Below are 16,742 nucleotides of genomic sequence, written 5' to 3'. Positions count from 1 at the left end.
GCTATGAGGGGTGGCCAGTCCTCTTCTGGCTGTGCCGGGTGGAGATTATAACAGAACATGGCCAAGATGTTCAAATGTTCATAAATGACCAGCATGGTCAAATAATAATAATCACAGTAGTTGTCGAGGGTGCAGTAAGTCAGCACCTCAGGAGTAAATGTCAGTTGGCTTTTCATAGCCGATCATTAAGAGTATCTCTACCGCTCCTGCTGTCTCTAGAGAGTTGAAAACAGCAGGTCTGGGACAGGTAGCACGTCCGGTGAACAGGTCAGGGTTCCATAGCCGCAGGCAGAACAGTTGAAACTGGAGCAGCAGGTACAGCAACAACAACTGCTCGAGTTACAACAGGCCTACAAGTCCTCAGTCCAGCCTCTCTCAGCCTATTGCGGACAGTCTGAGCACTGATGTAGGGATTGTGCATTCCTGGTGTAACTCAGGGAGTTGTTGTTGCTGTACCTGTCCCGCAGGTGTGATGCTCGGATGTACCGATCCTGTGCAGATGTTGTTACACGTGGTCTGACACTGCGAGGACGATCAGCTGTCCGTCCTGTCTCCCTGTAGCACTGTCTTAGGGGTCTCACAGTACGGACATGGCAATTTATTGCCCTGGCCACTTCTGCAGTCCTCATGCCTCCTTGCATCATGCCTAAGGCATGTTCACGCAGATGAGCAGGGACCCTGGGCATCTTTATTTTTGTGTTTTTCAGAGTCAGTCGAAAGACCTCTTTAGTGTCCTAAGTTTTCATAACTGTGACCTTAATTGCCTACCGTCTGTAAGCTGTTAGTGTCTTAACGACCGTTCCACAGGTGCATGTTCATGTTTCGTTAATCCCGAGCTAGTTAGCTACCGTTATTATGTTAGCTACACAGAAATTAACATAACACTCCCTAAATGGCAACACACAGAACTTTATTTAATCACAAATCATTACTGAAGCTTCCCTTGGTCAGCCAACCTTGCTCACAGTCTGCTGAATGATGATTTAAACGTGTTATTTTGTCTTTTCTTTTAGTCTCAGACCCGTGTGTGGTTAGAAAATGCTATTCTTTTTGGCTGTTGACAACCAACGTTAATGGTGCATTACCGTCACCAACTGGACTGTGTGAAAAATAAACATAATAATAATAATAAACATTTGTGACAACAAATACAATATTTCACTCCATGAAACTCTCCTGAAAGCTGCAGCGTTTCCCGGGGTTGCCCATGAGGTCCCTTATCTGTCGGGATTCAAGCTGTGGGCCCACTGTGTCACCGTCAGGACAAATTGGACACACAGGATGAGCTACTTCTGAACTCCTTACCATGCCTGCCAAATATCAGAACTCAAAATCTACCAGATCATGCAATATGTATTTTGGACCATTTCAACTTTTAACGTTTTCTGCTCCAGAGTCTAACATGCTGACCAGAGCGGATGCGAAAATAAATTGACACATACATGCTATTCAACCACACTGCTCGCGAGTGTCTGCGTAGCCATGCGCTAAAATAGAACTAGGCAAATTGGTCAAGAGCTCGTAAAACGCCCGCCATTCCCTCCGGTGCCAATCTTTGTTTCGCCGCTTGAACCCTAATAACAATAATGAACTGGAATACCTGGATCTTGAACCCCTCAAATGAAGCAGCTCTCTGCCTAGGCGACCTCACAGTGCCATGGCAAAAATGGCAAAAGGTATAGAATAGCAGCAAATTATCTCTAAAATAGCAACATTTTCTCTCAGCCTCAACAATGTGTAAAATAGCATGAGATTAGCTATAAAAATATATATATAAAAACTGCCATGCGCAGATTTTTTACAAAAATCTATTATTTTGGTTGGGGTGGGGGAGGGGTTGCTCGAACATAGCAGAGAGCCACTGAATACTCTACAGTGGCTTCCTCATCTCATCCCTACTCCATCATCGCTCATCTGAACATATATGAAGAGTTGAAAGCAATATGGTGGATGGACAACTACCAGGTCTCTACTTTCACCTGCCCACTTCTATCACATCTGAAGCAAAGGAGTTTAGAGGAGGAAGGAAGGTATAAGGAGTGGTGAGGAGGAAGGGGGAAGGGGAGGAGTAGAGAGGAGGAAGGAGGAAGGGAAGGAGTGGAGAGGAGGAAGGAAGGTATAAGGAGTGGTGAGGAGGAAGGGGGAAGGGAAGGAGTAGAGAGGAGGAAGGAGGAAGGGAAGGAGTGGAGAGGAGAGGAGGAAGGTAGAAGGAGTTTAGAGGAGGAAGGAAGGTAGAAGAAGTGGAGGAAGGTAGAAGGAGTTTAGAGGAGGAAGGAAGGTAGAAGAAGTGGAGGAAGGTAGAAGGAGTTTAGAGGAGGAAGGAAGGTAGAAGAAGTGGAGGAAGGTAGAAGGAGTTTAGAGGAGGAAGGAAGGTAGAAGGAGTGGAGAGGAGGAAGGTAAAAGGGAAGGACTGGAGAGGAGAAATTGAAGGAGTAGAGAGGGGGTAGGGAAGGAGAGGAGAGGAGAAGGGGAAGGAGTGGAGTGGAGATGAGGAAGGTTGAAGGGAAGGAGGAAGGTGGAAGGGAAGGAGTGGAGAGGAGAGGAGGAAGGAGGAAGTGAAGGAGTGGAGAGGAGGAAGGAGGAAGGGAAGGTAGAGAAGAGAAAGGTGGAAGGAGCGGAGAGGAGGAAGGTGGAAGGGAAGGACTGGAGAAGAGGAAGGATGAAGGGAAGGACTGGAGAGGACGAAGGTTGAAGGGTAGGACTGGAGAGGAAGAAGGTAGAAGGGAAGGAGAGGAGAGGAGGAAGGTGGAAGGTAAGGACTGGAGAGGAGGAAGGAGGAAGGGAAGGACTGGAGAGGAGGAAAGGGGAAGGGAAGGTAGAGAGGAGAAAGGTGGAAGGAGCGGAGAGGAGGAAGGTGGAAGGGAAGGACTGGAGAGGAGGAAGGAGGAAGGGAAGGTAGAGAGGAGAAAGGTGGAAGGAGCGGAGAGGAGGAAGGTGGAAGGGAAGGACTGGAGAAGAGGAAGGATGAAGGGAAGGACTGGAGAGGACGAAGGTTGAAGGGTAGGACTGGAGAGGAAGAAGGTAGAAGGGAAGGAGAGGAGAGGAGGAAGGTGGAAGGGAAGGACTGGAGAGGAGGAAGGAGGAAGGGAAGGACTGGAGAGGAGGAAGGAGGAAGGGAAGGTAGAGAGGAGAAAGGTGGAAGGAGCGGAGAGGAGGAAGGTGGAAGGGAAGGACTGGAGAGGAGGAAGGAGGAAGGGAAGGACTGGAGAGGAGGAAGGAGGAAGGGAAGGTAGAGAGGAGAAAGGTGGAAGGAGCGGAGAGGAGGAAGGTGGAAGGGAAGGACTGGAGAGGAGGAAGGAGGAAGGGAAGGTAGAGAGGAGAAAGGTGGAAGGAGCGGAGAGGAGGAAAGTGGAAGGGAAGGAGTGGAGGAAGGGGACGGGAAGGACAGGAGGAAGGAGGAAGGGAAGGAGTGGAGAGGAGGAAGGTAGAAGATAAAGAGTAGGAAGGAGGAAGGGGTGGAAGGAGGAAGGGAAGGAGTGAAGAGGAGGAAGGGAAGGTAGAGAGTAGGAAGGAGGAAGGGAAGGAGTGGAGAGGAGGAAGGGAAGGTGGAAGGGAGGAGTGGAGTGGAGAGGAGGAAGATGGAAGGGAAGGAGTGGAGTGGAGAGGAGGAAGGTGGAAGGGAAGGAGTGGAGTGGAGAGGAGGAAGGTGGAAGGGAAGGAGGAGAGGGGGAAGGTGAAAGGGAAGGAGTGGAGGAAGGGAAGGAGTGGAGAGGAGGAAGGAGTGGAGTGGAGAGGAGGAAGGTGGAAGGGAAGGAGTGGAGTGGAGAGGAGGAAGGTGGAAGGGAAGGAGGAGAGGGGGAAGGTGAAAGGGAAGGAGTGGAGGAAGGTAGAAGGGAAGGAGTGGAGGAAGGGGGCGGGAAGGAGAGGAGAGGGGGAAGGTGGAAGGGAAGGAAAGGAAAGGAGGAAGGGAAGGAATGGAGAGGGGGAAGGTGGAAGGGAAGGAAAGGAGGAAGGGAAGGAGTGGAGAGGGGGAAGGTGGAAGGGAAGAAGTGGAGATGAGGAAGGAGGAAGGGAAGGAGTGGAGAGGAGGAAGCCACTCCAACAGCCCCACATGACTCAGGAAGAAGTGATCTCGCATGAGGCAGTGTCAGCTGTCCGAGCGGGGAGGGGGATGGTGGGTGGTGATGAGGGGTCTATTACATTTCACATGTTCCAGAATGGATTCCACAGAGTGCCCCACACTGAGAACAAGCCTATATATAACCTACCAGTTGCAGCAGGAGTTAAAGGGTCGGGACAGCTGAGGGAGAGAGACCAGCCGCCCCGGAGTACACTCCTTATGGTTCAAATCACAAAGACCAAGCCTCCTTCTACCACACAGACCGAACCCTTACCTCCTCTTTCCAGGCTGGGCAGTGAAGAGAGCCTGAGCTCGGAGCTCTGCTGTGTGGACAGGAGACAGACAGGACAGACACCAAGGACCAAGACACCCTAGGCCTCTTGTTCCCTGCTTATCGACTGGGAGTTGTCCCCCTGGACCGAGGCACCATGGCTCTGTCCATCGACCCGACGGAGGAGCCCAGGATGTACCAGCAGACCCTGTTGCAGGACGGACTCTACGATCTACTGGAGAATGACAAGCTGGTGGACTGTGTCCTGAAGATCAAGGGCAAGGAGTTCCCCTGCCACCGTCTGGTGCTGTGTGCCTGCTCGTCCTTCTTCAGGGCTCTGTTCCTGTCAGATGTGGAAGAGGAGAAGAAGAGAGAGGTGGTGTTGGAGGATGTAGAGCCGGGGGTTATGGGGCTGATTCTGAAGTACCTCTATACCTCCACCATTAACGTGACAGAGCAGAATGTCCAGGACATCTTCTCTGTAGCCAACATGTTCCAGATCCCCTCGATCTTCACAGTGTGTGTCTCCTTCCTCCAGAAGAAACTCAGTCTCAGTAACTGTCTGGCTATATTCCGACTGGGCCTGATGCTGGACTGTCCTCGCCTCGCTGTCTCCGCTCGCAACTACGCCTGCGAACGCTTCCAGCTCATCGTCCGTGACGATGACTTCCTGACGCTGGGGCCCAGCGAGCTGGCAGCCATCTTGACAGCGGACACACTGAATGTGGAAACGGAGGAAGAGGTGTTTGAGGCCGTGGAGAAGTGGGTCGGTCAAGATGTGGAGAACAGGCTGAAGGAACTACCCGGACTGATGGACTGTGTCAGACTCAGACTGATCCACAAGGACTACTTCACTGAGATGGTGAGCAGTATGATCTAGTGTTAAATCTCCCTGTCCCACCAGATTCAGACTGGTCCACAAGGACTACTTCACTGAGATGGTGAGCAGTATGATCTAGTGTTAAATCTCCCTGTCCCACCAGATTCAGACTGGTCCACAAGGACTACTTCACTGAGATGGTGAGCAGTATGATCTAGTGTTAAATCTCCCTGTCCCACCAGATTCAGACTGGTCCACAAGGACTACTTTACTGAGATGGTGAGCAGTATGATCTAGTGTTAAATCTCCCTGTCCCACCAGGTGGAGAAGCAGGTGATTCTGATAAATCTCTCTGTCCCACCAGGTGGAGAAGCAGGTGATTCTGATAAATCTCTCTGTCCCACCAGGTGGAGAAGCAGGTGATTCTGATAAATCTCTCTGTCCCACCAGGTGGAGAAGCAGGTGATTCTGATAAATCTCTCTGTCCCACCAGGTGGAGAAGCATGTGATTGTTGTATTAAATCTCCCTGTCCCACCAGGTGGAGAAGCACGTGATTCTGATAAATCTCTCTGTCCCACCAGGTGGAGAAGCAGGTGATTCTGATAAATCTCCCTGTCCCACCAGGTGGAGAAGCAGGTGATTGTTGTATTAAATCTCCCTGTCCCACCAGGTGGAGAAGCAGGTGATTCTGATAAATCTCCCTGTCCCACCAGGTGGAGAAGCAGGTGATTGTTGTATTAAATCTCCCTGTCCCACCAGGTGGAGAAGCAGGTGATTCTGATACATCTCCCTGTCCCACCAGGTGGAGAAGCATGAGTGGATCTGCTCCAACCCTGAAATGGAGAAGAGACTTCAACTGGTCAGAGACGCTCGTGCTGGAAAACTGCCCGACCTCCCGCCTCAGAAGAAAACAAAGAAGAAGACGGAAGAAAATAAGACGGGAGGAGAGGAGAAGGAGGGAGAGGAAGATGAGGAGGAGGAGGAGGAGGAGGCTCTACTCCCGGGGATCTTGAATGATCAACTGCGTTTTGGGATGTTCCTGAGGGATCTGGTGTTCATGGTGAGTGACACGGGGGCGGTGGCGTACGACCCCACAGGGAACGACTGTTACGTTGCCTCGCTCTCCACTCAGATCCCCAAGAACCACGCCTCCCTTGTCACCAAAGAAAACCAGATCTTCGTTGCTGGGGGACTGTTCTACAATGAGCTGAACAAGGAGGATCCTCTCTGCTCTTACTTCTTACAGGTAGGATGTTATAACTAATATATTACTGTTATTAACACAGGTAGGATGGTATAATTATTATATAACTGTTATTAACACAGGTAGGATATTATTATCATTATCATTATTATTATTCAGGTAGGATGTTATCATTTTATCATAATATTATCAAATTTTACTTGGATAATTCCTTTGGATCTGCATTGAGTAGAGGTATCTTCTGCATGGTCACCAAGTCATTGAGTAGAGGTATCTTCTGCATGGTCACCAAGTCATTGAGTAGAGGTATCTTCTGCATGGTCACCAAGTCATTGAGTAGAGGTATCTTCTGCATGGTCACCAAGTCATTGAGTAGAGGTATCTTCTGCATGGTCACCAAGTCATTGAGTAGAGGTATCTTCTGCATGGTCACCAAGTCATTGAGTAGAGGTATCTTCTGCATGGTCACCAAGTCATTGAGTAGAGGTATCTTCTGCATGGTCACCAAGTCATTGAGTAGAGGTATCTTCTGCATGGTCACCAAGTCATTGAGTAGAGGTATCTTCTGCATGGTCACCAAGTCATTGAGTAGAGGTATCTTCTGCATGGTCACCAAGTCAACACACCAGTAGGCCTAGTTACACCATTCTCTCTCGCTCTCTGGGATCCTATTGAAGTTGCCATAGAGACCTCCCTCCTTCCCTTCTATAGATGTTATAATGTGGCTGTTACCATTACAGAGATGCTGTCTGTCTGTCTGTCTGTCTGTCTGTCTGTCTGTCTGTCTGTCTGTCTGTCTGTCTGTCTGTCTGTCTGTCTGTCTGTCTGTCTGTCTGTCTGTCTGTCTGTCTGTCTGTCTGTCTGTCTGTCTGTAATGTAGACAGCTGCCCTGTCTCTGACCTCTGACATCTGTGACCTCCCAGTACGACCCAGTGAGTGCTGATTGGCTGGGCATGCCCCCCATCCCCTCGCCCCGTTTCCTGTTCGGCCTGGCTGAGGCGGAGAACAGCATCTTCATGGTGGGAGGGAAGGAGCTGAAGGAGCAGGAGTCCAGTACACTGGACTCAGTACTGGTCTATGACAGACAGTAAGATACGTAACCCTAACCCTAACCCCTAACCCCTATCCCCTAACCCTAACCCCTAACCCCTAACCCTAACCCACTGGACTCAGTACTGGTCTATGACAGACAGTAAGATACGTAACCCTAACCCCTAACCCCTAACCCCTATCCCCTAACCCTAACCCCTAACCCACAGGACTCAGTACTGGTCTATGACAGACAGTAAGATACGTAACCCTAACCCTAACCCTAACCCCTAACCCCTATCCCCTAACCCTAACCCCTAACCCTAACCCACTGGACTCAGTACTGGTCTATGACAGACAGTAAGATACCTAACTCTAACACTAACCCCTAACTCTAACCCTAACCCCTAACCCTAACCCCTATCCCCTAACCCACTGGACTCAGTACTGGTCTATGACAGACAGTAAGATACGTAACCCTAACCCCTAACCCCTATCCCCTAACCCTAACCCCTAACCCACAGGACTCAGTACTGGTCTATGACAGACAGTAAGATACGTAACCCTAACCCTAACCCTAACCCCTAACCCCTATCCCCTAACCCTAACCCTAACCCCTAACCCTAACCCACAGGACTCAGTACTGGTCTATGACAGACAGTAAGATACGTAACCCTAACCCTAAACCTAACCCCTAACCCCTATCCCCTAACCCTAACCCCTAACCCTAACCCACTGGACTCAGTACTGGTCTATGACAGACAGTAAGATACGTAACCCTAACCCCTAACCCTAACCCCTAACCCCTAACCCTAACCCCTAACCCTAACTCTCTGGACTCAGTGCTGGTCTATGACAGACAGTTAGATACCAGTTAGATAGCTCACTGGTCACCATAGCAACACCCACCCGTAGCACGCGCTCCAGCAGGTATATTTCCCTGGTCACCCCCAAAGCCAATTCCTCCTTTGGTCGCCTTTCCTTCCAGTTCTCTGCTGCCAATGACTGGAACGAATTGCAAAAATCACTGAAGCTGGAGACTCATATCTCCCTCACTAGCTTTAAGCACCAGCTATCTGAGCAGCTCACAGATCACTGCACCTGTACATAGCCCATCTGTAAATAACCCATCCAACTACCTCATTCCCATACTGTTATTTATTTTTTTGCTCCTTTGCACCCCAGTATCTCTACTTGCACATCATCATTTGCACATCTATCACTCCAGTGTTAATGCTAAATTGTAATTATTTCACCACTATGGCCTATTTAATGCCCTACCTCCCTAATCTTACTTCATTTGCACACACTGTATATAGATTTTTCTATTGTGTTATTGACTGTGCGTTTGTTTATTCCATGTGTAACTCTGTGTTGATGTTTGTGTCACACTGCTTTGCTTTATCTTGGCCAGGTCGCAGTTGTAAATGAGAACTTGTTCTCAACTGGCCTAGCTGGTTAAATAAAGGTGGAATAAAACAATTAAAAACAGAGAAATGAATCACAACACAGTGGAAGAGTCATTCAACCTGCTGCCTCAGAGGAGTGATGCAATCAGGATGTTGTCAAAGCTAGTGTTAGAATGTAGTCTGAGTTCGCAGTCTAATGTGTAACTCTCTATGTTTGTTCTCCTCAGGTCTTTTAAATGGGGCGAGTCTGACCCAATACCGTACCCCGTCTACGGCCATGCTACTGTGTCTCACAACGGACTTATCTATGTGATCGGAGGAAAGTCGGATAGCAAGTGAGTTATTAACGTGATACTGCATTCTCTTCCTCACTGTTGATTTACAGCTCAGTCACGTTGCACAGCTCAGTCACGGTGTAGAGCTCAGTCACAGTGTAGAGCTCAGTCACCATGTACAGCTCAGTCACGGTGTAGAGCTCAGTCACGGTGTAGAGCTCAGTCACGGTGTAGAGCTCAGTCACGGTGTAGAGCTCAGTCACAGTGTAGAGCTCAGTCACGGTGTAGAGCTCAGTCACGGTGTAGAGCTCAGTCACAGTGTAGAGCTCAGTCACGGTGTACAGCTCAGTCACGGTGTAGAGCTCAGTCACGGTGTAGAGCTCAGTCACAGTGTAGAGCTCAGTCACAGTGTAGAGCTCAGTCACGGTGTAGAGCTCAGTCACAGTGTAGAGCTCAGTCACGGTGTAGAGCTCAGTCACGGTGTAGAGCTCAGTCACAGTGTAGAGCTCAGTCACAGTGTAGAGCTCAGTCACGGTGTAGAGCTCAGTCACGGTGTAGAGCTCAGTCACGGTTTACAGCTCAGTCACGGTGTAGAGCTCAGTCACAGTGTAGAGCTCAGTCACGGTGTAGAGCTCAGTCACGGTGTAGAGCTCAGTCACAGTGTAGAGCTCAGTCACAGTGTAGAGCTCAGTCACGGTGTAGAGCTCAGTCACGGTGTAGAGCTCAGTTAGGACAGTATGATCACTAACAACAACTACTACTATTACTGCTGCTGCTACTACTAGGATGTGTGTCTGTCCTGTAGGAAGGTGATGAAGAGGATGTGTGTTTACTATGCACAGCGGTTTGAGTGGAAGGAGCTGGCTCCGATGCAGCTGGCCCGCTCTCTGTTTGGAGCCACCATCCATAAAGACAAGATCTATGTAGCAGCAGGCGTCACAGACACCGGCCTGACGGACACCATGGAGGTGTACGACATCACCACCGACAAGTCAGTAGCAGGCCTGCAGCCTCAAAGTGTGTGTGTGTGTGTGTGTGTGTGTACTGTGTGTGTGTGTACTGTGTGCGTGCGTGCGTGCGTGCGTGCGTCCGTGCGTGTACGTGTGTGTGTGTGTGTGTGTGTCCGTGTGCGTGTGCGTACTGTGTGTGTACTGTGTGTGTGTGTACTGTGTGTGCGCGTGTGTGTGTGTGTGTGTGTACTGTATGTGCGCGTGTGTGTGTGTGTGTACTGTGTGTGTGCGTACTGTGTGTGTGTACTGTGTGTGTGTGTGTACTGTGTGTGTGTGTGTGTGTGTGCGTGTGTGTACTGTGTGTGTGTGTGTGTGTGTGTGTGTGTGTGTGTGTGTGTGTGTGTGTGTGTGTGTGTGTGTGTGTGTGTGTGTGTGTATGTGTGTGTGTGCGTGCGCGTGTGTGTGCGTGTGCACGTGCGTGTGCGTGTGTGTACTGTGTGTGTGTGTACTGTGTGTGTGTGTGTACTGTGTGTGTGTGGGCGCGTGTGTGTGTGTGTGACAGACTTCATGGAGGTCTACGACAGTAACACCAACAAGTCAGATTTCACATTACTGAAAGTGCTACGAAGTCTGAGTTCACTGGCAACATATTCTCTCTGGGAGCTGATTATGATTCAAGACAACAATGAACGGTGATTTACCTTTACTCATATGGCTGTTAAACCCATAATCCGTGTCTCCAGGTGGTCAGACTTTGTGGAGTTCCCTCAGGGTCGTAGCTCACTCAGTCTGGCGTCGGTGGCCGGGGGTCTCTACGCTGTTGGAGGCTTCGCCATGATGCCCAGCGAGGACAAGGAGGAACTCCTCCCCAAGGAGATGAATGACATCTGGAGGTGAGGAACACACTGACGTTGGGTTGGAGACTGGCAGGGAAGACTTTGGGGTATGGTTGGAGGCAGGGAAGGTCAGGGCTATGGTTGGAGGCAGGGAAGGTCAGAATTATGGTTGGATGCAGGTAAGGTCAGGGCTATGGTTGGAAGGAAGTTCAGGGCTATGGTTGGAAGGAAGGTCAGGGCTATGGTTGGAGGCAGGGAAGGTCCGAGCTATGGTTGGAGGCAGAGAAGGTCAGGGTTATGGTTGGGGGCAGGTAAGTTCAGGGCTATGGTTGGGGGCAGGTAAGGTCAGGGTTATGGTTGGAGGCAGGGAAGGTCAGGGCTATGGTTGGAAGGAAGGTCAGGGCTATGGTTGGAAGGAAGGTCGGGGCTATGGTTGGAAGGAAGGTCAGGGCTATGGTTGGAAGCAGGGAAGGTCAGGGCTATGGTTGGAGACAGGGAAGGTCAGGGCTATGGTTGGAGGCAGCTAGGGTCAGGGCTATGGTTGGAGGCAGGGAAGGTCAGGGCTATGGTTGGAGGCAGCTAGGGTCAGGGCTATGGTTGGAGGCAGGGAAGGTCAGGGCTATGGTTGGAAGGAAGGTCAGGGTTATGGTTGGAAGGAAGGTCAGGGTTATGGTTGGAGGCAGGGAAGGTCAGGGCTATGGTTGGAGGCAGCTAGGGTCAGGACTATGGTTGGAAGCAGGGAAGATCAGGGCTATGGATGGAAGGTCAGGGCTATGGTTGGAAGGTCAGGGCTATGGTTGGAGACAGGGAAGGTCAGCGCTATGTATGGAAGGTCAGGGCTATGGTTGGAAGGTCAGGGCTATGGTTGGAGACGGGGAAGGTCAGGGCTATGGATTGAAGGTCAGGGCTATGGTTGGAAGGTCAGGGCTATGGTTGGAGACAGGGAAGGTCAGGGCTATGGATGGAAGGTCAGGGCAATGGTTGGAAACAGGGAAGTTCAGGGCTATGGTTGGAGACAGGGAAGGTCAGGGTTATGGTTCCAGGCAGGGGAAGTCAGGCATATGGTTTGAGGCAAGGAAAGTTCAGGGCTATGGTTGAAGGCAGGGAAGGTCAGGGCTATGGATGGAGACAGGGAAGGTCAGGCATATGGTTTGAGGCAAGGAAAGTTCAGGGCTATGGTTCCAGGCAGGGAAGGTCAGGGCGATAGTTGGAGGCAGGGAAGGCCAGGGCTATGGTTGGAGGCAGGGAGAGTGAGGACTATAGTTAAAGTCCTGATAGCAACACTTACAATGGGCCACCAATGCTCCAAATCATTACACTACAAGACCTATGGTCACTACAGACTCCTCTTCTGTACTCTTACCTAACCTCCTGTTCTGTCCTCTTACCTAACCCCCTGTTCTGTCCTCTTACCTGACATTCTGTTCTTTCCTCTTACCTGACATCCTGTTCTGTCCTCTTACCTGACATTCTGTTCTGTCCTCTTACCTGACATCCTGTTCTGTCCTCTTACCTGACATTCTGTTCTGTCCTCTTACCTGACATTCTGTTCTGTCCTCTTACCTAACCTCCTGTTCTGTCCTCTTACCTGACATTCTGTTCTGTCCTCTTACCTGACATCCTGTTCTGTCCTCTTACCTGACATTCTGTTCTGTCCTCTTACCTGACATCCTGTTCTGTCCTCTTACCTAACCTCCTGTTCTGTCCTCTTACCTGACATTCTGTTCTGTCCTCTTACCTGACATCCTGTTCTGTCCTCTTACCTAACCTCCTGTTCTGTCCTCTTACCTGACATTCTGTTCTGTCCTCTTACCTAACCTCCTGTTCTGTCCTCTTACCTGACATCCTGTTCTGTCCTCTTACCTGACATCCTGTTCTGTCCTCTTACCTAATCTCCTGTTCTGTCCTCTTACCTGACATTCTGTTCTGTCCTCTTACCTGACATTCTGTTCTGTCCTCTTACCTGACATCCTGTTCTGTCCTCTTACCTAACCTCCTGTTCTGTCCTCTTACCTGACATCCTGTTCTGTCCTCTTACCTGACATCCTCTTCTCTCCTCTTTCCTGATGTCCTGTCCTGTCCTCCTGCAGGTATGACGAGGGGGAAAGGAAGTGGGTGGGCGTTCTGAGGGAGATCCAATACGCCTCTGGGGCCACCATCTTGGGGGCACGACTCAACACGCTTCGACTCACCAAGATGTAACACTCCTAAAAACGCTTCGACTCACCAAGATGTAACACTCCTCAACACCATGAGACTCACCAAGTTGTAAAGATGTTACATTTTTCACAGTGCCACCTGTTCCAACCCATATGACATATGTTATTTGATCAATTCTGTTGTGTTTGACCTGGAGGGTGTTTTGTGAGAGGTCACATTGAAAAGCATCTATGGGGCCTCCCGAGTGGCGCAGGCAGCAGTCTAAGGCACTAGATTTCAGTGCTTGAGGCATCACTACAGACCCGGGTTCGATCCCAAGCTGTGTTACAAATGTCCGTGACCGGGAATCCCATAGGGTGGCGCACAATTGGCCCAGCATCGTCCGGGTTAGGGGAGGGTTTGGCCGGGGGGGCTTTACTTGGCTCATCACGCTCTAGCGACTCCTTGTGGCGGGCCGGGTGCCGGCAGGCTGACCACGGTCTTCAGTTAAACAATGTTTCCTCCGACACATTGGTGCAGCTGGCTTCCAGGTTAAATTTCTCAGAGGACGCATGACTCAACTTTTGCCTCTCCCAAGCCCGTTGGGGAGCTGCAGCGATGAGAAAAATTTGTAATTGGATCACAATTGGATATGACAAAATTGGGGAGAAAAAGGGGTTAAAATACTAACAAAAAATATATATACAGTACCATTCAAAAGTTTGGACACACCTACTCATTCAAGGGTTTTTCTTTATTTGTACTATCTTCTACATAGTAGATAAATAGTGAAGACATCAAAACTATGAATTAACACATATGGAATTATGAAGTAAGCAAAACATTTTAAGCAAATCAAAATATATTTTATATTCGAGATTCTTCATAGTAGCCATCTTTTGCCTTGATGACAGCTTTGCACACTCTTGGCATTCTCTCAACCAGCTTCACCTGGAATGCTTTTCCAACCGTCTTGAAGGAGTTCCCATATATGCTGCTTTTCCTTCACTCTGCGGTCCAACTCATCCCAAAACAATCTCAATTGGGTTGAAGTCGAGTGATTGTGGAGGCCAAGTCAATCACTCTCCTTCCTGGTCAAACAGCCCTTACACAGCCTGGAGGTGTGCTGGGTCGATTTCCTGTTGAAAAACAAATGATAGTCCCAATAAGTGCAAACCAGATGGGATGGCGTATCACTGCAGAATGCTGTGGTAGCCATGCTGGTTGAGTTGGACTTGAATTCTGAATTCTAAAATTCTAATCACGGACAGTGTCACTAGAAAGCATCCCCACACCTCCTCCTCCATGCTTCACTGTGGAAACCACAAAAGAAAAACCCTGGAATGAGTAAATGTGTTCAAACTTTTGACTGGTACTGTACATATATATATTTCTAATATTTTATTTATTTATTATATAATAATTATATAATATATAAATTATATATATATATTCACACACAAAATAGCATATCTGTTATAGTATAGCTTGAAAGACTGGAATGTAAATGTTGAGTGGCTTAACTGCAGGTAAATTGTATGTTTTAATATTCAATAAAAATAAATAAAAATACTGGAACCACAGGAGCTGCATCTCTTCCAACACCACAACACATCTAGAAGACTCTATTATTACAACATGTCTAGAGGACTCTATGATCGACACCTCTAGAGGACTCTATGATCGACACCTCTAGAGGACTCTATGATCGACACCTCTAGAGGACTCTATGATCGACACCTCTAGAGGACTCTATGATCGACACCTCTAGAGGACTCTATGATCGACACCTCTAGAGGACTCTATGATCGACACCTCTAAAGGACTCTATGATCGACACCTCTAGAGGACTCTATGATCAACACCTCTAGAGGACTATATTAATAACGACATCCTCTACTGTGATGTCCTCTGGTACCCCCCAAACTCGCTGGGTCCAAATCAACTCCTCTGAGTTGAAGTCACATATAATGCTATCAGTTCACGGGAGCATACGTAGAGCAGACTTCTGGAGTGGGGAAAGAATTAATGCTTTTCACTGTGTAGATAAATTGTGTGAATTAAAACTGTCTAATTAAAGATAAACCATCTGTGTTATTGTTGAATTCATTCATTAAATGTCCATCAGCTGTGACACTTGTAAATCCCTCGGTATGACACAAGGAGCCAGATGAGAACTGGGCCACCTTCAGTTTCCAATGTTGTGATCGTTGCAGATAGAAATGCCACAAATAGAGCCAATATGATTCCTTGGTCTACATGTCAGAGAGGCGTGTTTGTTCTACATAACATATTTCTGTCTGAAGGTTCCAAGCCGGTGTGTCCTGCTGAACGCGCCCCTAGGTCCAGAGAGAGTAGTACTGGTCCTACAGAGGGCGGGCTTTACAGCTGCTACACCAGCCCCTAGGTCCAGAGTGAGTAGTACTGGTCCTACAGAGGGCGGGCTTTACAGCTGCTACACCAGCGCTATCAACACAGTATAGAACAATTGCAGCCAGTGGGATGCCATCAATAAAAAATAACATTAATTTCAAACATTCAATTAAAACATTGGATACAGAACCAAAACATTTCATTCAAACATCACTCCTCTCTACACACAGAAATAACAACATTAAACAGTTTTGGAATAATATATCTATATTGTTTAATATTGAATTAGTCTCCTGTGTTACACATGATAAACACGAACCGATAGGATACATGTAATGTTACTAGCACCTCTAGACACTATAGTGCTCATTGTTTAAGTACGGTGTGTATATAACTAGCCCATACAACTACTGTATAGTCGTGGTCTATGTAGACCAGTCTACTAAGACATTGGGTTTACACTGTAATGTATAGAATCAACGAATGGTAGACACGTTATGACTGGTTTTAATGCAGCAGTAGGAAGCGGTAGTTTAGGTACATGAAAACCTTTAAAGTGTCAAAGGAGAGAGATGCTTTTCCAACTTTGATTCGGGTATTACATTGTTGATTTCTATTATGATAAATGTAGGACTTTCTTTTCCTCAGAACTGGACATTTACTAGACCCACTAACCCAACCGTACATGTGCAGAACCACCAACCTCTCTTACTTTGAAACATTTGATTTAACACTAGAACAGACCATAAGGAAACAATGACCCTCTATTGTGAAAACATTAAATCTGTCTTCATAAGCCTTAATATACACACGGTCTTCTCACCAGCCAGAAGGAACATAGAAAAGTCAATTCCCCAGAGGTCGAAATTCAAACCACTTTTCTTCCAGCTGAAGGCCACAAAATCAACCCTACTGGACTACAGCCTCCATCTTTTAGCTTATCCCAAGAACTACAAATCCCAACGGGCTTTACAAAAACACTCAACGTTCCGGCCCTAACATATCTGGCCGGCGGGACATGCCTGGTTTCACTTTTTGACAAACATTTGCTTTTTTTTATTTTATAATGAACGCAGAACGCAAACAATCAGACTTCTGAGAACCAACTCATCAGTTCCAACATACCCTGGTTTAAGGACATGTTAACTAAACAGGGACCTTTAAAATGTCCCTTCTCTTTGAGTGTAACATATCCATTATCATGTTAGACATGATCACACAGACTCAAAGCATTTGATCAATTAACAGGGTTGGCCAGTAAGTGCTTTTTCATGAAAAACCTAAACATACTCACACAATTAAATACCTAGCTCCCTTACCCACAATCCTTCAAATCTGATACTAGGGATCCTTATCCCTCTCTAATGGCAACACA

At 48.2% G+C, this 16,742-nt stretch overlaps 1 protein-coding gene across 1 annotated transcript; it reads left to right on the top strand.

Moving 5' to 3' along the window:
* Window positions 1-4,238: 4,238 nt before the first annotated feature.
* klhl40b (kelch-like family member 40b) lies at window positions 4,239-15,091 on the top strand. The gene is made up of 7 exons (XM_071327930.1): window positions 4,239-5,193; window positions 5,955-6,398; window positions 7,280-7,443; window positions 9,022-9,129; window positions 9,875-10,060; window positions 10,763-10,912; window positions 12,946-15,091. The coding sequence occupies exons 1-7, from the start codon at window positions 4,489-4,491 to the stop codon at window positions 13,055-13,057; spliced, it is 1,869 nt and encodes a 622-aa protein (XP_071184031.1). The 5' UTR covers window positions 4,239-4,488; the 3' UTR covers window positions 13,058-15,091.
* Window positions 15,092-16,742: the final 1,651 nt, after the last annotated feature.

This window comes from Salvelinus alpinus, chromosome 10, assembly GCF_045679555.1.
Source record: "Salvelinus alpinus chromosome 10, SLU_Salpinus.1, whole genome shotgun sequence".
Lineage (NCBI taxonomy): Eukaryota > Metazoa > Chordata > Actinopteri > Salmoniformes > Salmonidae > Salvelinus > Salvelinus alpinus.
The sequence above is the reverse complement of the archived record's forward strand: the minus strand, read 5'-3'. Positions and strand labels throughout refer to the sequence as shown.

What these genes read in the sequence shown, in the direction of transcription:
- klhl40b (XM_071327930.1), top strand. Translation starts at nt 4,489, where the DNA reads ATGGCTCTGTCCATCGACCCGACGGAGGAGCCCAGGATGTACCAGCAG. An exon ending in GTACTGGTCTATGACAGACA is followed by an intron (nt 7,444 to 9,021) that starts GTAAGATACGTA and finishes TGTTCTCCTCAG; the next exon opens with GTCTTTTAAATGGGGCGAGT. An exon ending in GAGATGAATGACATCTGGAG is followed by an intron (nt 10,913 to 12,945) that starts GTGAGGAACACA and finishes GTCCTCCTGCAG; the next exon opens with GTATGACGAGGGGGAAAGGA.